The following is a 23,510-nucleotide window of genomic DNA, read 5'->3' on the forward strand; positions in this document are numbered from 1 at the left end:
TAGAATCAAGTATTGTGGAATGGGAGGGGTTGTGCGATGCTGATTGGCGGAGGGGTTGGCTTGGGGGAGTGGCCACGCGGTGAAACGGAGAAATGGGCGTGGCTCGTTGCCCAAACATCCCATAGTAATAAAATGACTGCGTTATTATGTGTTAATATCATAGACCGTAAAAAAATTAATTATGTTAATATGCACACGCTCGAGAGAGAGAGAGAGAGAGAGAGAGAGAGAGAGAGAGAGAGAGAGAGAGAGAGAGAGAGAGAGAGAGTCTTTAAACTGATAAACAAACACTTTATATATGGGCATATCACGACTGCAAGGCTTGGGTTTGGCTTTTCATTTACAAAGCGATAATATTTTTTTTTTTACATATAAATCTGTTTTGCCAAAAGGAAACCGTAAGCTATAATTTCTCGAAGTATTAAATGCAGTTCAAACTGTAGAAGAAAATTCACCTGTTATTATAAAACAAAAAGAGAGACCCACTTTGTATTTTCTATACATTCTATACATCTCTGAACCTCTCCTATCGTGGATTTTTTAAATATTTTTTTTGAAACTGCAATTGAGATCAAATAAGATTTTCCTATCAATATTATAGATCACGTTCCTACCTATCTACACCAAATGGGCAATGACTTCTGCTTTATTGGTGTTGCTTAAATGTAACACGAAACACCTTTCTCTGAACCATTCGACTTGTGAAGTAACCATTCCAGCTGTTTTAAGTCAATAACAAAGTCTGTGCGACTTCCTGTGCGTGTCCACAGAGGTGTGCGTCGTGCTCGGTGTACAAAATTCCCAGCGCGAAGCATGCGCCCTAAAGTCAAACCTGAAAATTCAGCCCACTCTGCGCATGCGCGAGGCACGAAACTGAGTGACACGCATAGCAGCTGTACCGTGGGAACCGGACGACTGCAATTTCTGCGCAGCGCACTCACTCGCCTTTCCTCACACGCCGCAGTTTGGCGTGGAAAGCCACACACGCACTAAACGCACGTTTGCTCCATTTGTACAGAAGCTTCAAACATTTGATCTGCCAAACCGTTGTTTCTCACTTATAACCCCTTCGTGCGGTAGCTAAACCTGCACGTAGGCTATGCCGTTCGCACAGTAACTAGCCTACGTGCCGTTCCCACAGTAAAGTGACTTTTTACAAATCGCATAAGACTGTTTGACACAGGTGGATTCAGGTTGGGGACACTCTTTCCCATTCATCTCAATGACAGAAAGTGCCCCAATCACGTACCCAAGTACCCAAATTTACGTTGTTATATTATGTTCATCATTTTATTCCCACGGTTCCTTTTATTACTGTAGTTTTAACATATGTTTGGCAGTAAATTATGAAAAGATAAGAGCGAAAGGATAGCGTATTATAATATGCTATTTAAAATATCTCTGCAAGACTAGTTTGTTTAACCTCTGTAAAAATAAAATAAAAAGTAGGCTACTCAGGATTACTTCAGATGATCACTTGCTATCAAATGAAATGCAATATTGGTAAAATTCTGACAAATCAATATGTTTCTTGAGGGTCTGCAACTAATGTAAAAATGTGTTTTACAAAAATACAATATTAAATTACCTTCAACCAAAGCTTTAGGAAGCTGAAGTTCAGACTAAATGTTTGATTTCCCCTCCCATAATATAATGTTTGTAAAATTAAGCATTAAAATGTGATCTACAAGTACGACCCCATACATTATTCATGGCTCTGCAATGTGCATCATAAAGTAGGCAGTTTAGGAATATGCATATTCAGGCTTTAAATTCAACACACTGCTGGTTTCATTTAAATGTTTTTCAAGTCAAATCCCAGCTTTCCAAAAATGTAAAACTATGGGTAAAATTTCACCTCCACTTACGAAGAGTTCACTAATCCATGTGTGCCGGATATAGAGTTCTCATGTTAACATTCTTTTTGTACATGGAACTCAAAAATAAACCGTGTGGAACCAGACTTTACACATATAAACACTGGTTTAACATATGGGAGTAATAACGTGTCCACATTATTAATTATTTGTAGTATTTTATCCTAACATGTATTTCCCTTCCTATTCTTTAATATATTGTGTGGTAATACTGAATTTCAGGCATTCTGTTCTGAGACGTACCAGATTTCAGTATGCACACAAATTGTATTTCAACTGGCTAAAGCATAAACGTTTTTTCCCAAGTGAAACTTTTTCCCATGATTTAAAAGAATGAAGCGACGTGCACTTGTGAGGTATTTGACCATGTGTGAAACAGAAGTGTTCTTTAAGACCTGCCAGGGTAGGGCTAAAATATCTCAGCACATCTGTTGGCTAATCAGAAAGATGTGTCCATGTGCTGGCCTTTTGGAAAATATTTGCTGAGAAAACCGAGGGCCTCTCCCAGTGGCCGGTTATCTCTGGACCCGGGAATTTGCACAATTTCTGCTACTTAGGTTTTCCTACAGTGGCCCCAAAAATCTTTGACAGTTTAGGCATGCTGAAAATGCATGAATGTCACTGCAATTAATTAAAATTGAATGTGAATGTGAACTTTGTGTTTTGTGAAGGTGTAAACAAACCATGGTCAATCTAAAAGGCATTGAGAGATTTAGATGCTGCAGGGATTGACAGCTTTTATGGCACATATTAATCTTTAATAAGACATCTGTTTAATTAAGGCATATGTAGTTAATGTTCTATTTATTAAAACCAAGTAAATCTCATCAAGTTAGTGTTTTAATCATTTTAAAAATTTTATTATAAACTAATAACTAAAGACAGTAACAATTTGTGAACAGATGTTTAGCTGTCAATTTATTTTCAGATCATCAGTCATCATGCTTGGTAATCATGGTAATGTACCTTTAATTTCACAATCATAACCGATGATATCCAATCATAGTGCGATGGGGGCATGTGACCCATTCATTTTCAATTACCCCCCCACTAAACCCACCAAGCAATAGGGGGTCTGTTAAAAGTCAATGGGCTCAGGGGGGTCAAGAGCGATGTGGACTCCCACTGTAACTTCCCCTGCTGGTGTCACTGTTTATACACTTTTTAAGATCATATTTTGTAATATTTGTGTTGTTTTATTTTTGTAATATGGATTATTTTCTCATCCTATTTTTTGAGGAGGCACAGCTCTCGTCTCCTTGGAGAAAACACCCGTGATGAATTACACCTACTCTGAAGGGCACTTGTATGAACATGAGGAAAAACTGACTTCACATCTACTAAAAATCACCAGTTCACCACATCAATGCAAAACTCTCTCAGAAAAGTTCTACACTAATGCCGCCTTCACGTGCTATCTGAAATGAGATAATTCCCACTTCTGAAGTCAAGATTATGAGCTCATCCCATTCAGAATTGCGTTCATGTGCAATTTTTACCTAGGAAACTCGTATTCTGCACGTAACCTGCAACATTGAACTAAACATTGAATTAAACATGAAAGTAGAAAAGTTTAAAGTAGAAAGACCTGAATAAGCCCATCTTGGATTTTTTTTCTTCTTCTAGAGTGCAACATCTGAGAACTGATGATAAAAATCTGAGACTTTAACTGTGAATATTTTTTGAGGGTCACTCTATACTTGAGAGCAAAGAAAACTTAGAAAAAGCATAAAAAGGTTGTTTTTGTTTTTTATCCAACACATACATCAAACCTGAATGGGAATTTTAAGTAACCCAGTTGATGAAGTCAACATCAAAGCAACAAGCTATAATGAGGCGCTAACCGAGCCGGCGCTGAGAATAGCCTGCGAGCCATTTGCTCAATGTCAGATGTACAGTACTTAACAGGAAGTGTGTCATTCCACCTGGGCCTGTGCCACCAGGTCACATTTATCAGAAATCTAACCCAGTGAGAGCGAGCAAGCTAGCTAAAAACTCCTCCCAGTGTCAACGGGTGCAAATATGCCTTATTAAACATTAATACGCATCATAAAAGCTGGAAAGTCGATCTCTGTGGCATCTAAATCTCTGAATGCCTTTCAGATTAACCCTTGTTTGTTCAAATCTTTAAAAAAACAACAGATTCACATTCAGTTCCACGCAAGATAAAAAAAAAGGTGAAAATGAGCTCTTCGTTCAAATTTATAGATGCAATTTAAATCTCCTGAGACGGTACTTTTTTGGGGCTTGAACGTGCAGTTTTGTAGTAAAAAAGCATAGTAGGCATAACTACAAAATTAATCATGGTTTAACTGTGATTTTATTAAAATAAATTATGATTTTACCACAGAATTCTTAATAATTACAAGATTAACCATGATTTTACTATAATAACAATGGTTTCACTATGCATTTTGTAGTAAAACCCTAACTATCAATTGACAATGGTTTTATTACAGTACTAACATGGTTTAACTGTGATTTGAGCAATAAAACCATTTAACTTGTGGAATAACCATAGCTTAACTATGAATTTTGTAGTAAACCCATAGTAACTATTAGATTAACCATGATTTTACTACAATAAAAATGGTTTAACTTTGAGTTTTGTAGTAAAAACATAGCCCCTACAAAATTACCCATGGTTTTTCTACGGTTCAATCACGGTTTAAATGTGATTTTAGCAGTAAACAATATAACTAACAAAATAACCATGGTTTAACTATGAATTTTGTAGTCAAAATATTTTTCTTTTTACTAAATTAGTAACTAAAAGATTAACCATGATTTTACTACAATACCCATGGTTTAACTATGCATTTTTTGGCGCAAAATCACAGTAGCAAAATAACCTGATTTTACTACAGATTTTGCAGTTAAACCACTATAAGTAAATATTACCATGATTTTACTACAATAACCATGGTTTATGAATTTTGTAGTAAAACCATAGAAACTAAAAAAATTAATTGTGGTTTTACTACAGCAGCATGGTTTAACTGTGATTTTAACAGTTCAAACATATAATAAACCCAACTATCCATAACTTAACTTTGAATTTTTGTAGTAAAACCATAGTAACTACAAACTGAACCATGGTTTTACTATAGTACTAGCATGGCGTAACTATGAATTTAGTAGTAAAACCATAGTAACAACAAAAATAATCTGGTTTTAATACGGGATTTGTAGTAAAACTAGGCAGTAACTGCAAAATGAACTATGGTTTTGTAGTAAAACAATAATAAACCCAAAACTAAATATGGTTTTACTATAGTATGAGAGCTGATTCGTTTATACTGTGGGGGTGATAATTCAGCATGATTTTATAAAGAAATCGTTTTGTTTCCAAAATGAAAAACGTGTCTTTTTTTGTCACTCTTCACCAACTACCAGCCAAGTCAGTACAGTACAGCACACTATGAATGGAGGCACGAAGGGGGAGCTGTTCAAGGATCAGCCAGCCGGCCCCTGCGCAAGGTTTTTGGCGCCCGAGCCAGACAGTGGAGGGGAGGGGGAAGAGCGCAGGCAGAGGCCGAGTCACCGGCCGGGGAATCTGTGGGGTTAGCATGACGTCTCAATAGAGGGAGGGCCTTCAGAGTCCAATTCAGCCCCAGTACCACGTGCTCAAGGAGCGTGGGAAAGAGGCGAGCTTTTCTTCCCAGCAAAGAAAGAGCCAGTATCGAATAACAGAACTGCAGAAGAGCCGGGGCGGCCTGAACAGGGCTAGGTAGAGCTCCTACTGCAAGCAGACAAGATTATCTCAAGCTAATGCAAACACCCAGAGCTACGGTTACAGTCAACACTTTGATGCTTATATTCAGGGAGCACACATTTAAAAGAGGACACAGATGTAGGCAGCTCTGTTTGAGTGTGACTTTATTGAACTTGGGAGGGCAGCGTGAAGGACTGACTGTATGCGGCCCATCCTGTTATGAACTTTGCAAATCGTCCTCAAAAATTTGGAAGGAAACCAGCGTCTGGCATGATTTCAGCAGCGCTGTCATTGGGGAACACAGGCATATTATTTTGTAGTTTTGACAGATTTACAAATGGAGATACAACTTTAAGACTAAACAAAAACAATGTCAAGCAAAAATTTTCTTGTTTTGTTTTTTAGAGATAACTGCAAGAGAGATAACGCAATATGCAAAACCGAGAAAAATGGCTGAACAAGATTTTGTGCAAAAAGAAAAGAAATGTCATTATGAGTGGTTATTTCAATGTAAATCCTGGTTTTACTCACAATGTGTGATTAATCTTTTCATAAAATATTATTAAATCAATGAACGCTTATATTTTATGAACTTAGGAGGTTTGTAAACAATGTATGGCATTAAGTTTATTACTTTATTGTGTAAAACAAATGAGCACATCATCATTTAAGAGTTAAATATGTGCAGAACATAAAATGAAACCTTCCAAAACGTTTAATTGATGCAATTTATCATCATCACATAGTATAGCAAATAAAAATACCTCCGTAAAAAGAATTTTTTAAAAATCTGGGATGTGAACAAATAAACAGCAACGCAACAGCGAGAGTTCATTACACCTGCAATCTCTCCCGGTTGATCTCATGCTTTTGTTGCCAGGTCTTCGCTGATGTGCAGGACCTCTTGGAACTGCGACAGCACCCGGTCGTAGTGGGTCCCCTCCCAGAACACCTTTCCGCAGCCCGTGCAGATGAAGTACACTGGAATCCGGGGAAGGAGGCCTGGGGGCACCGTCTCGAGCTGAACTTCGGCCCCGCTGGGGAATTTGAAGGTCTGGGGGTCCAGGGCAGTGCGTGGGGCCCAGCGGCAATGAGGGGTGAACTCGGGGCCCTCTGGGGGCCTCCAGCTATTGTAATCTTCTTGAGTTTCATCCTGCGGTTTCCAGTCATCCCGCTTAGATACGATGTCCTGGAGAAAACCTTTGAAGAGAAAGAAACAACTGACAGAGCTCAAAGCATGCTATCCTCTTCACATGTTAGGGGAAAATGCTGTTTAAATTAAATGCTAACTCACTGGAAATTAAATAATGATGGAAAAGAGTCTGCATTAAAGGAATAGTTCACCCAAAAATTAAAATTATCCCATAATTTATTGAAGTCATCCTAGGTGTATATAACATTCTTCTTTCAAACGAATACAATCAGAGTTATATAAAAAAATGTCCTTGCTCTTCCAAGCTTTATAATGGCAGTGAATGGCAGCCTACAATTTGAAGCCCCAAAAAAGTGCATCTATCCATTATAAAAGTAATCCACACGGCTCTGGGGGCTTAAAGGACAACTCCGGTGAGAAATGAACCTAGGTGTAATTAACAGATGGTTACAGAGTAGATCGTTCTCTGGGATGCGTTTTCATGGAAATCGAATGTAAAGAGTTTTATCTTTAAAAACAGATTAGCTTATAACGCTAGTTTATGGGGCACAGGGTAGACACAGGGTGGTAAAATTAAATCGCTAGTTAATACCACTAACAAGGCTCAAAATAGCCTCACACTAACACGGTAGCATAATGAGGGTCCCTACATGCAAACCGAAGCATTGAGAACTTTGTAAGAGTACAAACAGTTTAATAAGAAGATACTTTATAAACACAGTGCATTACGCGTTATCGGACAGGCGCCATCTTGGAAAACAGTCTTGACTCATCGAGCCACGAGCGCTCTGCTAAGTGATGAACTGCGACTTGGAATCTCATATGGTCCGTTTTTTTTCTAGAAGAAAACACTGAACACAACAAAGAAAATAAATAAATAAAAATAAAAATGTCCATGTTATTACATTTCACAAACTTAATTCCTATCGACCAGCTCACTTAGAACAGCGCTCGTGGATCGATAAGTCAAGACTGTTTTCCAAGATGGTGCCTGTCCGTGAACGCGTAATGCACTGTGTTTATAAAGTATCTTCTTATTAAACTGTTTGTACTCTTACAAAGTTCTCAATGCTTCGGTTTGCATGTAGGGACCCTCATTATGCTGCCGTGTTAGTGTGAGACTATTTTGAGCCTTGTTAGTGGTATTAACTAGCGATTTAATTTTACCACCCTGTGTCTACCTTGTGCCCCATAAACTAGCGTTATAAGCTAATCTGTTTTTAGAGATAAAACTCTTTACATTTGATTTTCATGAAAACGCATCCCAGAGAACGATCTACTCGGTAACCATCTGTTAATTACCCCTAGGTTCATTTCTCACCGGAGTTGTCCTTTAATAAAAGCCTTCTGAAGTGAATCAATGGGTTTAAGAAATAAATCTCTATATTTAAAACTTTATAAAGTAAAATATCTGGCTTCCGGTGGACTGCCTTCTGTATTCAACTTACAAACGTACGCAACGTCCGACGCCATCATCACACCATTTACGCTTTTTTTGTCGCAAGTTGAATATGGAAAGTGTTCCAGCAGATGCTAGATATTTTACTTAATAACGTGTTTAATATGGATATTTACCTTCAAAAACCATTTGATTCCCTTCAGAAGGTCTTTATTAACCCCCCCAGAGCCGTGCGGGTTACTTTTATAATGGATAGATGCACTTTTTGGGCTTCAAATTGTGGCTGCCATTATGAAGCTGGGAAGAGCCAGGACATTTTTCAAAGGGTTAGTTCACCCAAAAACGAAAATGCTGTCATTAATTACTTACCCTAATGTCGTTTGACACCCGTAAGACCTCCGTTCATCTTCGGATTCTACAATCTACAGTGATTACTACAGTGATTCTACAATCATTTTATGAAGTGACGGGAATAGTTTTTGTGCCAAAAAAACCTAAATAATGACTTATATAGTGATGGGCTGATTTCAAATCAAAGCTTGGAACGTTATGCATCAGCATATCGATTCAAGATTTGGATCGCGTGTCAAACTGCTGAAATCACGTGACTTTGGCGATCTAAATCTTGAATCGATACGCTGATGCATAACGTTCCAAGCTTTGTTTTGAATTCGGCCCATCACTATATAAGTCGTTATTTAGATTTTTTGGCACAAAAACTATTCTCGTCGCTTCATAAAATGATTGTAGAATCACTGTGGCGAGATGGACTTTGTAACGACGTCTTTAGTTCCTTTTATGGGTCTTGAGAGGAAATGACATTGGTGTCAATTAAGGCCTGTCTGAGCCATCGCATTTCAACAAAAATATCTTCATTTGTGTTCTGAAGATGAGCGGAGGTCTTACGGGTGAACTATTCCTTTAAATCTGTAAATACATTTTAAAACATTCATTCAAATATATATATGCTGTACTGAAATGGGCAACAAATGCACAGGTGCTAACCTCTCTCTTTCATCATGCGGGTCATATCCTCTCTGGACAGCTTAAAGTACTCATTACAGTTGCAAGCCTTGAAATAGGTGACAGAAAAAACACATTAATATGTAATAAAACATCATGACGTCATGCAAATCAATTCACCAACAAGAAGTTAAATTGAGTGTTATACAAAATCTCTTTTGTATGTTTTGTATATAGTGTTTATACAGTTTTATACCTAAGCATTATATTTTATTATTATTTTCCACATTTTAGAATATTAATCCAACTTTTACATTCAAAAGAAATAACATAATAAATAGGCTAAATAAATAAATGTTGGCTTTGTACACAATTTAATGCTTCCTTGCTGAATAAAATTATTAATTATTATTTTTAAAATCCTACTGGCCACAAACAGTGCTAAACAGTATATATATATATATATACACATTGGTAGATGGTAGGTTGAGAACTAGACTTTATTTTTAAAAAGACTGGCAAATGCCAAACTCTCACGCACACACACACACAGACTCGGCTCCAGTGACGCAGGCTAGGTGTGAGGTTGTAAGTTTGCGTCGCCTCTCTTGATTTCACACCTCAGTGTGGCTTCTGTCTCATCCTCAGCGAGGAACCGATTCCCACCCTTTCAAACAACACATGGGCGCTAAAAGCCTCGTCACTTAACGCCGTCTCCACCTTCGCAACACCACCCAGACTGAGACATGCTAAATGGGCCACCTTAACAGGACAGTGACAATTCAGTCAGCGGACTCATGGGACTGGAATTCTGTTCACAGAAGTTAAATGAAACGGAAGTTTAAAGACTTTTCAGTTTAAAGGAATAGTGAAAAGTTTGAACACTTTTCCACTGCGGTTATTATTTAAGTGAAACACAAAAGGAGATTTTTTTATGCAGCCTTTTCTTTAATACAATCAGTTCATAGTATGGCTGTCAAGCTCCAATTAGGACCAAAAAAAAAAAAACATAAAAGTGACCCATATGACTCATATGCCATATTTCAAGTCTTCAGGAGCCATTTCATATTTTTATGTGAGGAACAGACCCTAATCCTCTAAGTTACCACGAACACAAGATTTCTCCTTTTGAATGCGGAATATGGATTTAGAACAAATGTTAATTATGTAAATGTACACTAGCAGCCAAAAGCTTGGAATAATTAAAAAAATAATAATAATGCTTTTTAAATAAGTCTCTTATGATATATTTGTCTGCATTTATTTGACCAAAAATTCTGCATTTTTCGCATCATTACATCAGACAGTCACATGATCCTTCAGAAATCTTTCTAAAATGCTGATTTGAGAAACATTTCAGGAAACATTTATTATTAAATCTGCAGTAGGTAACTTTTGTAAAAATTAATTTTTTACATATTTGTTAAACCTGTCATTATGTCCTGTCCTGAATATGAGAATATGCTCTTGCTCCTCCCAGTGGTCCTATTGCCATTGCAGAAATACACCGCTCCCGGTAAGAAACGACCAATCAGAGCCAGGAGTGTCTTAGCAGTGTCAATAGAGCTCATATGCTGATCACACCCCTCTCTCATGCACTCTCATGCACAGTGTGTACATACGTTCAAATTCAAGATTACCGGTCTGCCGCAGCTTTGCTTATGGCGGACAAACGATCCAAACTGCCAGTTCATCGAGTGGCACCTGCTCATAAAATAAAGACGGGTAAACAGAAAAAAGACAGATGACGATGATAAAAAAGGAGGGTGTGATTTGCTCATCTGAGCCCAGTGACTCAGTGTCAAAACTCTAGACAGATAACATACAGATAAAATGTCACGCACTGTGCAAAGCAACTATTGAAACCTACAAATGTACTGGCTTGTCATGTTGCTGAAATAATGTACTAGCAAACCTCATTTAGCATTACATATCGATAGAATAGTAACTTGCATACTGTAACATTAGTTACCGTTATATTATCTTACTAGCTATATTACTTATATTAGTTACATTTCATGTTTTGAGAACCAAGTTTGTAGTCAAAGTATGGGCAGGCCATAGTCAATGTAAATCATATTGTTGATGTTTCGTCCGTACCAGTGAATGTGCCATAACTGTTTATCCGCCATCATGTCGTGATGGGGAAGAGCTGTGGAAGGAGAGCTGAAGCGCAGCAGAGAGCAAAGGGGAGCGACCTGTGAGTTGTGCTTGTTCAAATTTTCAGGCTAAGTCAACGTTTTTTAAAAACTCCCTACTGCAGCTTTAAAGGTGCACTATGTAGTATTTTTGCAGTAAAATATCCAAAAGACACCAGGCCAGTGTTATACGCTTGACGGTGACTTCAACGCTTCAGCACAGCATTCCGGGAAGGCAGCGCTGCATTTGACCCGATTTGAACGCAGAAATGACGGGAAGCTTCATAACATTGCTTCAGTCGTGTCGCAAAAGTGGATCTCCACCGTTCACTGCTGTCAGGACTTCACCAAATCATACCAAAGAAGTGTGTTTTTGACGGAGCGGTCCCAGCGACAAAGGTTCGGTCCTGCTATGGAAGCAGCCGGTGTGTAAAACTGCTTCAAATGTCTGTGCTGTTGGCTCGTCGCGTGAGTAAACATCAGTAAACGACACAATCGCGTGCTTCGTCATTCAAATGCGCTTACGGACTCTATTGTTGTTCTATGTATAACGTTACACTAGTCTGACCTGCAAAACCGTTTTGCTTGCTACTGCTAAGGTTTAGTCGCATACAATAGTCCATAAACCGAATCATGTCCTCATAAACTACGAGTAAACACACACAAATGTTGACAGGCCACTAAATGCAGTACATACCACAGAGACGGACGTCCTGCTGTTTCTCCTGTTCAATTTATTTCAGCCTCCGGATGATTCTGGATCATTATCTGTATTAGCTGAGATCGATAGCCATGAGTTTCTCCACGCTTGAGGATGTCATCGCTTTACGCGCTCGTCATTATTTAGCTCCGCCCACACGATACGCCTCCAGGCGCTCGTTTTTTTTCCGGAAAGATTTATTTTATAAATATAATAAAACTAAAGACTTTTCGGAGATATGAAGGATGCAATACTACTCTATAGGGACTCAAGATTGACATGAGATTGACTGAAACTGAGTGTTTCACCCCTATTTTCCACCGGCTGTGAGGTGAAGACCACATGTCCTAAGATGCTGCGCTCAAACGTGGTCATCAAACTACGTCTTTGTTTTGAATAGGCGCCCTCAAGTGGACGGAAAGTTGCATAGTGCACCTTTAATAGGGTTCAAAAGTTTTCGCTGCTTCTATTTTGTGGCACTAACATTCAATAGTTTGGGGAAATTCATATATATATATTTTTTTTCAACTATATTAACTAACAAATGCTGTTCTTCTGAACTTTCTATTCTATTCATCCTAAAAAAAGGTGTCATGGTTTCCACAAAAATAATAAAATTACCATGGTAATAATACAAAAATAACACTGTTTTCAACACTGATAATAACAAGAACCATTTTTAACAATGTAGCACTAATACTAACTAATAATAATTGAAATCAGCATATTAGACTGATTTCTGAAGGATTATGTGTCACTGAAGACTGAAGTGATGATGCTGAAAATTCAGCTTTGAACACAGGAATAAATTACATTTTAAAAATATATTGCAATAGAAAAAAGTTATTGTAAATTGTAATATTTCACAGTATTACAGTATTAAAGCAACAACAAAAAAAAGCAAAAAATATTTTCCCCCCAGATTTTTGACTAGTAGAGTAAATGATATCTGTTCATAAAGTCCATCTGAAAACATTCAGTGTTCAAGATTCAGTTTTAGTACTGGATCCATTCAAAATTCAGTTTGAGGTATATATAATTTCACACACAAGGTGCTGTGAAAAAGCAAGCTGTATGCGTGCGTGTGTGTGCGTGCGCGAACGCCACAGGTGCCCTTTGCAACCCCTGGCTGCTCACTCTCACGCTCTCTCCATTCCACCTTGAGTGATCTCTTCCCACACACCGGAGTGGCTGAGTGGCGAAAAACATACCGGCAACTATTTACCAAGCTCCTGAGTTTCCCATGCAAAAGCAAGTTAAAACCTGCTCCGCCAACTCTTCATTCACATGCCTGCACCGTCGCGCTCTTTCTCCATCTGTGTTTGCCTCCAAAACCACATGCGCGAGTTTTATCTCATGCATAAACTAGCGAGGAGGAGAAATCGAGGCGTGACTAGACCAAACCCTATGGTAAATGTGTCAATGCCATATGTGTAGGAGCCAGGTCTCGGTTGCTGTTGCGGGTCAAGCTATGATTGTACGCATGATTGTCAGTCACTTGTCCAATTCCAACATTGTCTCTCTGGGTGTGTTCACACTTTGCTTGTTTCGTTGGTCAGGACCAACAAAAAAAAACGTTTAGTCCTGGTCCGCGTAGCGCTCCCATTGGCATTTTTAATACTGAACCTAAAGATACCAAACCTAAAAGCATTGGGATACATGCACAACCTGATTGGTCGGCTTTTACTACATATATTTCGCAACAGAACTTACCAAACATCCGGAACATTGCTGTGTGCTGGGCTAAGTGCGTTCGTTGTATGTGCATAGCCTACATATGATGATATTTTGACCAACTGAGAACTCGTGAAGAGCTTATATGTGTAAATTAGTCAAAACAGTGGCAGGAACCCCTCCATCTCACACACACACACACACACGAAAATCTGCAGCGAGGAGATGCAGTTCTGATGCCTGTACCGAAATGTGATGGGCAACATGGCGACTATGATGAGATAACACGGGCATGCTTGAGCTTCTGTCCTTTTTAGGGTCCCATCATGTGACATTACGTCCTATTTTTGGTTCTTTAACATTTCTTTGGTCCGTGTTACGTTCAGATTTCATTCAAACCGCACCAGAGTTCATTCGAAAGCAGACCAAGTCCCATCTTTTCAGCGGTCTGGGTGTGCTTGTTTGGTGCGCGCCAGGGTTCAGATGCAGCTTTCACACTTATTCAAATGAAGCGCACTAACAGAGCAATCACATCAGAGTTCACTTTAATCGAAGCAAACACGCCAAGTGTAAACGCAACCTCAATCACACGTCAGGTTGGACATTTCAAGTCCTGAAGATTTGTATCCTCCATATCATGCAGGTGTGACACAGAAGTGATGCAGAAGTGGAGTGGGATTTTGAAAAATTAGATTTTACTGGGCAAACCACAGACACTTGTCATTTGTCTCTGATTAGGATAAAAACTCAGACGAAGAGATAAAATCTATCACGCCTAGTTAGGACACGTTTTGGAAATTTTGGTGTATTCAACGGCCGAACTCGCCCCGCACCGTTTGTGGTATGGAAATGAATGATACTTGATACTTATATGACTTGTTGAGAAGAGATTAAAGCCACGTTCACACTGCCTGTGACTTTGTCGCTGCATGTCGCCAGTGGCTGGTGGTGAGGTCACTATTGGGCGTTCACTCTACTGGCATCTAGTAACGTTTTTCAATGACATGAATGTTATCCTATGTTTCAGACAATGAATCGTTTTCTTGCCACTACAGACAAACATTTTGGAAGGAAAAGCCTAAATATAAATGGAATAAGTACATAAAGTGCATAAAAAAGCTTCATAAAAAAAGTTGAAAGCCATTGCAGCTCTTTATCTGCGGTGAAAACACGACAAGTGCCCCCCAGACATAAATTAAGTTGCTGACAGCTAAAGTTAACTCTCTCCACTGGATGTAATGATGGACCATGTGTGCTCCACTGACTTCACTCCTATTGGCTGTTGCTCCTGAAAGTCTCTTCATTTCCATAAAGTTCAATATATCTCAACTTCGTCGCATTGTTGTACACGCCTACATCCCGTCACCAACCTTTGGATGTGTTGCTGGAAATCGCCAGCTTTTTAATAAAATGAATGGGATCATGTCATTTTGACTTTGCAGTGAGGAGATGCAGAGTCAAAATGACATGATCCCATGCAGCAGTGTGAACACAGCTTATGGCTGCACAATTACAAATAAAGCAGCCAAAATAAAAGCTTGATGGTTTAAAGTTGGAATAAGTACAAATTAAGCCATACAAATTTGTATTTTCTTACTATTTGGAAACACTATACAATAAGGTCTCATTTGTTATCATTATTTAATGTATTACCAGATTAACAAACAATACATTTGTTAATGCTTATTAATCTTTATGTTATGTTACTGAATAAAAATACAGTCACATTGTTAATGTTAGTTGAGAGTGCACTAACTAATGTTAGCAAATACAACTTTTGATTTAAATAATGTATTAGTAAATGTTGAAATTAACATTAACTATAATTAAAAATGCTGTAGAAGTGTTGTATATTGTTAGTTTGTTATCTAAAGCAGTTAACTAATGAAACCTTACTGTAAAATATTCACTTTTATTACTATATATATATATATATATATATATATATATATATATATATATATACACACACACACACTATAATTACTATTATACTGATATATCAATTTCATTGATATATCAGTATAATAGTAATAACATATTTAGTATAACATTGTAATAACATACATCAGTATAACATTTTTCTGGGGGCGCAAATTGTACAACAACAACAACAACAACAACAACAAAAAAGTAAATATTTTTTTAAAATTATTTTAAAAATCACAAATCGCAATTTTTATATAACAAAAAATAAATAAATAATAATAATTCCCCTTAAATCATGCAACTCTTGGATAAACATTACTTTATGGAAGAATTTTTTTTTATTTGATCAACAATTAAACAGGCAAAAATCCCATGAAACTTCATTTTAGCATGGACCGGAGCCATATTTAGGGACCAAAATATTAAACACTTGCAAATGGGCCTTTTTGATTTGGACCAGCGGGCAACAACCTAAAACCTCCTAAAAAACCCAGAACACAATTAACTTAGCAATGCACTAAAAAGAGCTAAAAATCACTCAGCACAGCAAGTCCTGGCAACTTCATACAGCATACAAGCATATGACTGAGTTTTGGTGTTTTTCTATTAAATGTAATTAGTAGTAAGGTTAGTCAAGTTGTGCTGTTGTGTCAAAGGTAAAGACCGCACAAGAGTTGACAGGTAATGTACAGCACAAAAGCACAGGGTTGAGTGTGTTCCAGACGTCACCTCTATATGAGGCCAACATGAGGCTCAGAGTCAGACGAGCTAAAAACATTTCCAATTAGTGAGACGTGCTCGAGAAAAGCCAGAGACGAGAGATAGAGAGCTCCCATAGACGAGGGGTGGGGGAGGGGAGTGGAGGGAAAATATTCATTTCGACACCGTCCCCCTTCCTCCCCCTCCCTCTCCCTCTTTCGTTCTCTCTCTCACTGCCGCTCCCATGGGAAAATCCTGGACTGCATACAGGCGGCGGGTTTGTGTTGTGGCTGGGTCACATGACAGGGTGTCTGACCAATGAGAGGAGACTGCTATGATTCAAACTGAAGCAAAGGCAGGTAAGCGTGGGAACAGGAGCGCGGTTTAGATTCCTGTCCTGTCTGCACGGCAAACCTCAGTGTTTGACACATTGGTTGCAAGCTTGGGCAGCAAATGACAAGATCACTACCGTCTTGAGAAATGTGGATATCATTTTGTGGGAAAATAAATTGGGGTTGGCATTAGGCAATTTTTTTTTCTTAAAAGAGAATGCAGATATAAATCACTCCAATCTCTTTTCGTCACATTCATATCAGTGCTAAAAACTATACAAAACCATACAATAAGAGAAAGAATAAATACTACTGACCTAATACAAGAAGAAAAAATAAAGTAAAACAACAATAAAATAATGATAATAACTGACACAAGATAATAAATTAATATCATATCATATAATTAATATAATAAATCATTATAATACATATTTTTATTTAAAAATGTGTTACTTTTTATAATTTTGTATAAATATTTTCTGCAAAAACAAGTATTTAAATTTTATTAAAATGTTTAACTATATATTCATACAAATGTGTTATCTTTTTTCTAATAAAAGAGATTTAGCGACATTGTTCCTCTTCAGGAAAGAAAACTATTAGGGCTCTGCAATTAGTTTGGATTATACATAGTATATCTATATAAATGACACTCTATAACAAGCAGACAGAATTTATATTTTCAGACGGCATCAAAATGCACAGCAAAAACAAACAACAGATTCATTCATTCAATGACAAAACGCTAGCACATGAACTCTGACAGTCATAAATAGCTTTAATTTAGTTTGCTTGTTTTTGTTACCACATTGTGTAGCTAACTACATTATCAAAATGGTAGCTTAACTATTTTAACTGCTTTAAATTGTAAATTAAATTATGAGCAGCTTGTGTTTTGGGAAGCAGCTTCCTCAATACTGGAGGAAGGTCTCTTGGATGTAATAAGACACGGGACTGCTCGTTTACTTGAGGCATTAGTAGAAAGCTCATCAGGGCTGACCTTTCTTTCTCCAGTGACCCTGCCTAGAGGTGTTTTAGATTAGTGTTGTCGTCAGTGCTAATGGTCCGTTCATTGCCCAGAGAACTGAACCTGACCGGAGTCCAGACAGTTGGACAGGATGCAGTCGACAAGTGAACTGTTCTGACACTTCTCTCTTTTTCTAATAACATACATGTGTTCAGAAAACTCTCCCCTGTTGGTCTTGGAACAACTCATACCCAGAAAAGTTTCTTGGCAGCTCTGCATGAGGGGGGTTGGTTTGGGACTGGAGCTCTGCAGAGAACCACGGGAGTTGGGGAATAATGGCCAGTGAGGAGACTCTTTGTGTGGGCTTTAGCTGCAGGGCCAGGGGGGCACTGGGGGTTTTGTGTGGTAGCTTGGCCTCTGTGAAGCTAGCCTTTCCACCCACCCTATTGATACTTGCCCCTCTCTCAGAGCTGAGCTCTTTAGCACTGCCCAAATAGGGGGATAATAGCCCCACTACGAGCCCTGAAACCAAGAATGGTTCATAGCTCTTTCTTTTTCTCTCTTCTCAGGCGGTCAGATCAATGACTCTTACATACTTCCAGCAGTAAATACCCTTGAGGATGTCGCTGGGGAGTTTGGAGGTTTTTTTTGTCCTCAACTAGATGTAAATAAATGTAAATAAATGAGATTTAGGATTGAGTGAAATATATATTGTGAATATTTTGCTTGTGATTATTAGATTTTTATTTTAAAATGTGCATTAAGTGATTCTTTTTAGATAGATTTTTGTTATGCTGGTTGAAAGTCTCCTCATATCCTGATAGCAATAACGGTGTAAAGCGGTCTAAATGTATTTTTTAATATAAATGTATATCATCTGTGGAAGGCGTAGGACCATAAAATGTTTGTTTAATAATTGATTTCGGTCCGAATGAAATGATAACACGTTCCCTGTCAGTCGACGCGTGTTTGCGTACCGCTGCGCATTCTGTTCACGCAGACATCATACGTCCATGTACACTGGGCACACAGAGCAAACAGTTGTTTACGTTCATTATTTTAGTAATGTTACTCACTGTACTCTAAGGTTTTCTCACCAGTGAATGACGCCCATTCATGTTTTTTGGATGAGGCATGGCTTTGGACGGCGATTTGCAGGGAGGGTGGGCTCATATGCTTTCAGTGCTAGCAGGCTAAAGTTAACATTTCCCAGATAACCCATTACACCTTTACTTTCATTTTTCTATTTGGTCATCAGGTTTCATGAAGTGCCAGTTTGAGTCTGCTACATATGTTATAACTTGTAAAATGTTGGAAGAGATGGGCATTTCAATTAATTTCTGTCAATCAGTTCTTGTGAACCATCAATTCAGTAAATTGCTTTAAATCAAGATTAAATAGAAATCGGTGTAGTGTCTATGAGAAGTCCACGAAAGACCCTGCATGGCATCTTCCATGCTTCGATATTAGCGATACGCCGATTCTGGCTCAGATAATAAAAAGATTATAATTTTCATGTTATGGCCAATACTACACCATTTTGCGAAAAGTCTAAACTATTTTAAAAATGTGATGTTAGGCATCACCCAATATTCAGCATGAAAAAATGAATATTAATTTTACGCTTTGTTAAAGATAATTTATATTTTCGTTATTTTCATTAACTGAAAATCAACATTGGATGACAGTAACGGTAATCTAAAAATAAATAATTATTGGGATACAAGAATGCACAATTAAATATCCAAAAATGACATCTGATAAATATTTAATATTGGTAATAATCGATAAGATACCAATATATTATATATAAGGTATATTGTGCACCCCAAACTGACAAATATACATGTAAAATAGGTCAATAGACAGTGTAGTAAAGACATATATATATATATATATATATATATATATATATATATATATATATATATATATATATATATATATATATATATATATATATATATAAACTAATTTTAATTAAACAATTTGAACAAGCAGTAAAACAATTTTTTTCAGTGTGTGTGTGTGTGTGTGTGTGTGTGTGTGTGTGTGTGTGTGTGTGTGTGTGTATATACACTGAAAACATTTTTTTACTGCTTTTATAAATTGTTTAATTAAAATGAGCTAACGCAACACAATTTCTATACATTTTGTCCAAACTTAATTTGATTGTGTTCAGTCCACTTAAATATCAGTCAAATTGAAGTCAAACCTAATCTGTTTGTGTTGCATTAAATTAATAATTTGTGTTGCATTAACTGAAATTGGGCGGGGCTTGTTAGTTCCCAGCATGCTTTGCATATGGCTAAATCAAGAGCGAGTAAAACAATTTATTTTATATGTAAAAGCATTTTTGAATGTATTTTTAAGCAAAATGAGAAAGGGGGAGACTTGATTGTGTTTAATAGAGTTTAATATTCAATTATTTTGGAATTATTAGAACAATTTCAGAAAAAATTGGGTTACCATTGTGGAGAGGAGTGGAGCATTTGCTTAGGACTAAAACAACTAATGTCATAACGGCTTTTTGAAGGATTTAATGCTTGAATGCATTTAAAATGCAATTGTGTGCTATTGCTAGCTAAATGTATGTCAACTAGCTAGTGCAGTATTATAATTCAGTTGTGTAACAATAAAGTATAAGAAATTGAAGTGGATGAATGAATATATGAATTCATAATTAAAATTATATAAAATTCATTTTGAAACTACTTAATTGAGTCACTTAAAATTTATTAATTCCATGATGTTAAAGTTACATGAACAAATTATGTTTAACGCAATTGATTCACGTGGGACCAATGTACACAATTAAATAAAGTAAATCCAACGCACTTTTTTTCCAGTGTATGTATGTATGTATGTATGTATGTATGTATGTATATATATATATATATATATATATATATATATATATATATACACATACACACATACATACACACATATAGGGAAAGGGAAAGCAAGAATGGAGAGAGAAACTGTGGCCAAGGTTGTCGTGTCGCAAAGTCTTCCCACCACACCCACAGTAACTCGCTGCGGTATTTGTCCCGTCCTGTCTCCCGGTGTCTTGTCATGGGAGCGCCACAACATTGTTGTGCAAGCCTAGTGCTGCGTTTCACACCTCTCTTTCTTCCCTTGCTTGCTCTCTTTAACCGACACACTTAAGCATGTTCGGAATGCTATTGTGAAGTCTTCATGATTCATCCCCAACTGTAAATATTGACTATGGCAGCCCTTAAGGGGGGGGACGAGCCTGAGAAAGTTGTGGGATGACTGGTGCCCGGCCCACTCCACTGGGCACCAGAGTTCAGACCCAGCAGGCTGACAAAAAGAGTTTCCAGACCACAGGGTGGGTCAAAACCCAGTTTTGAAAATCCGGCCTTGCCAGTAAGTATCTTTCCCATTGCCCCTCGGCACTTAGAACACATAATTATTAAAAATCTCTACCTACTTTTGTTGACCTAACATAGGTTTACCAACTGTAGGCCATGTGCAAAAAAAGTCTACTTTGATCATATAACTCGTAAACCAGAGACATAAAGGTGCCGACAGTATCAAAATCAGGAAAACAGTTTAGCAAACATGAAAGGCTCATTGTGCCATGAAATAAGAGTGCAAATGAGGACCGATGAGCTTGATTTTCTGACTTAGATAATCGTGCACGCACACACACAGCATGTGGGAGATAAAGTGAAATGAAAGGGCGTGAGGGGAGAGAGGTCAAGTGCTAATGATGCTGGATAAGACATGAGAGCCTGAGAGGAGAAAGGCAACTTCAAAGCACCCCTTCTCCGAGGAAAGGACAAAAACGAAAGGCTTTGAGATGGCAGCAGGGGTGGACAAAAAGAAGTGTGAGAGAGAAACAAGAACAAGGGTGTAGACAGGAAACGGGACAACATGGTGAACAAAAGCCTGGGGGGAAAGACACAGAGGGGAGGGGGAGATGAAGTGGAAACGCTGAGGTAGAGGAGGGCTTGAGGTTGGGTTTGGGGTTCATCTCGGGTGTGAAAGCGATGAGGTGAAGCCTAAAAAGGCCTGAGAGAGTTCCTGTGTCACAGACCCCATCGGCAGCCCTCGCCACCCCTCCTTTCCTCGCGTTCTGGTCGGTCCTGCTAAATTCCCCAGGGCCAGAGGCTGTCCCTTTTCAGTCTCCTGTGACACAGTCATTATGAGTGTGGGAACTGAATCTGTCCCTCTCACAGTGCCCCTGCAAGTGTGTTGCTCCGCCCCATCTCAGTCCACCATCACCCCCACCGACTCCAACTCCAACTCCGCTTGCCCCCTGATATGGCTGAGAGCCGGACCCCAGTAACCCCACTAGCTTCCCTGGCCCCCCTCCATATAACAGAGCTGCTATCTCTCAGTGCAGAGCTGTCTTTCCCGGTCTCTGTCAAACACCCCCACCCCACCATCCCAATCATTCACCATCCTTGACGCTATCTCCTCGCCGATAACCATGGGAACCACTCTGTGGGAACCGGCTGGACCGGCCTGGCTCACCAAAATAGACAGCAAAGAAAAGACTGAGAAAAAAATGGTGAGAAAGAAAATGACAAATACCTCCCAGAGGGAGGGTTTAAACAGACAGAGACAGGTACGCAACCTGACCAATCAGGATCTGGCAGGGGAAGGTAAGGTAAGGGGGGGGGCGCGGGAAAGTTTTCCTTCAGCAGCCGTGATGGTCTCTTTGATTTCAGTACCTTTGGCCAACTGCTTTTACACTAAGGCTTTGGGGCCATCGGTGTCCCCTCTCTTTGTAATGGAGATCTTCAAAGATACTCAAAAGAGAGCAGAAATCCAGAGATCAAACGTGGCAGGCTATTAAGAAGAAAGTCCGATAAGAGCCCAGGCAGGTAATGACCATATCCCAGCATCCTTTGGCTTGCCAACAAACCAGCTAATATTGCAAGTTCAGATGATTTCACTGGGGAATCCCTTTTATCCATTAAAAGGTGAAGCGGATGAGGTTAACCTCGGCACCTCCTTCTTTTCCTCATGCGCAAGCATCACGGACGCACAAGTCTAGTTCCTGTGAGAAAACCCAGTTTCCTTGGTTACAGGAAGACAGGGAGGGAAAGAGAAAAGGGTGAGTGTGCATCTTTTCTTGTCTGAATTTGGCCATTTTTCCATTCCAATTTTATTTGACGTCGTTCAGTGGTCTAGGCTCTCCCAGCCCTTTCCCAAGCCAGAGAGGCTGACCCCAGTGTCCGTATACCTCGACTGTCCCACAGGGGGGCTGCTCTTCGACCCTTCCCACCCCTAACTGCCCAGTAGTCCCAAAACAAATAGACTTCCAACCCTCGATAACATCAGCCGGATCAGACATAGAGGAAGCACTGCCAGCCTCTGTTGACCCTCATTCCCAAGCCCGATTTGGAGCGGGGTGCAAGAAACAAGCACAGTGCGTCCGTATACAAGTAAATTACAAAACTGATTAAATGTCTTATGTTTAGCAGTACATTTAGTACTTCCACTCACTAACCACACACAGACACACTACGGGTCGCCAGTCCTTCCCTCATTAACACATATAGAAACAAACACTCAGTAACAGTGGGGTTCCTGAGCTGTTATAGCTCACAAGCTAAAGTGACAGGTTTCACTAGGGGGCCAATTTCAGAGAGGCTTCTACACTGTGCAAGTGCAAAGACCAGCCATGCAAAAAGAATCCATCAAGTCCAGTAACATTTCCATTGATTCTAGGCAAACCATTAATAGCTACAACTTATAGAACACCCTATGTTCTTCGGTCCATGAGCACTAGTTTAGAAGCACATTCATCAAATTCTTGTTTCAAACATAGTGCACGTATGATTTAATGTGGGAGGTATTACAAAATTCCTATTTTGAGTAAACTATTAAAGGGTTAGTTCACCCAAAAATGAAATTGATGTCATTAATGACTATGTCGTTCCACAGCCGTAAGACCTCCGTTCATCTTCGGAACACAGTTTA

General features: G+C 38.7%; 1 protein-coding gene across 1 annotated transcript in view; it reads right to left on the bottom strand.

Annotated features, from left to right (window-relative positions):
• Window positions 1-5,739: 5,739 nt before the first annotated feature.
• The window catches only part of exd3 (exonuclease 3'-5' domain containing 3), a 64,470-nt gene continuing 46,699 nt past the window's right edge, over window positions 5,740-23,510 (bottom strand). The window contains exons 19-20 of the mRNA XM_067433521.1: window positions 9,150-9,216; window positions 5,740-6,792 (exon numbers count right to left, since the gene is read on the bottom strand). Coding sequence (XP_067289622.1) covers window positions 6,455-6,792; window positions 9,150-9,216 — 405 coding nt within the window. The 3' untranslated portion in view covers window positions 5,740-6,454. The remainder of the gene's footprint in view (window positions 6,793-9,149; window positions 9,217-23,510) is intronic.

Source organism: Pseudorasbora parva, chromosome 23 (genome assembly GCF_024679245.1).
Source record: "Pseudorasbora parva isolate DD20220531a chromosome 23, ASM2467924v1, whole genome shotgun sequence".
Classification (NCBI taxonomy): Eukaryota; Metazoa; Chordata; class Actinopteri; order Cypriniformes; family Gobionidae; genus Pseudorasbora; species Pseudorasbora parva.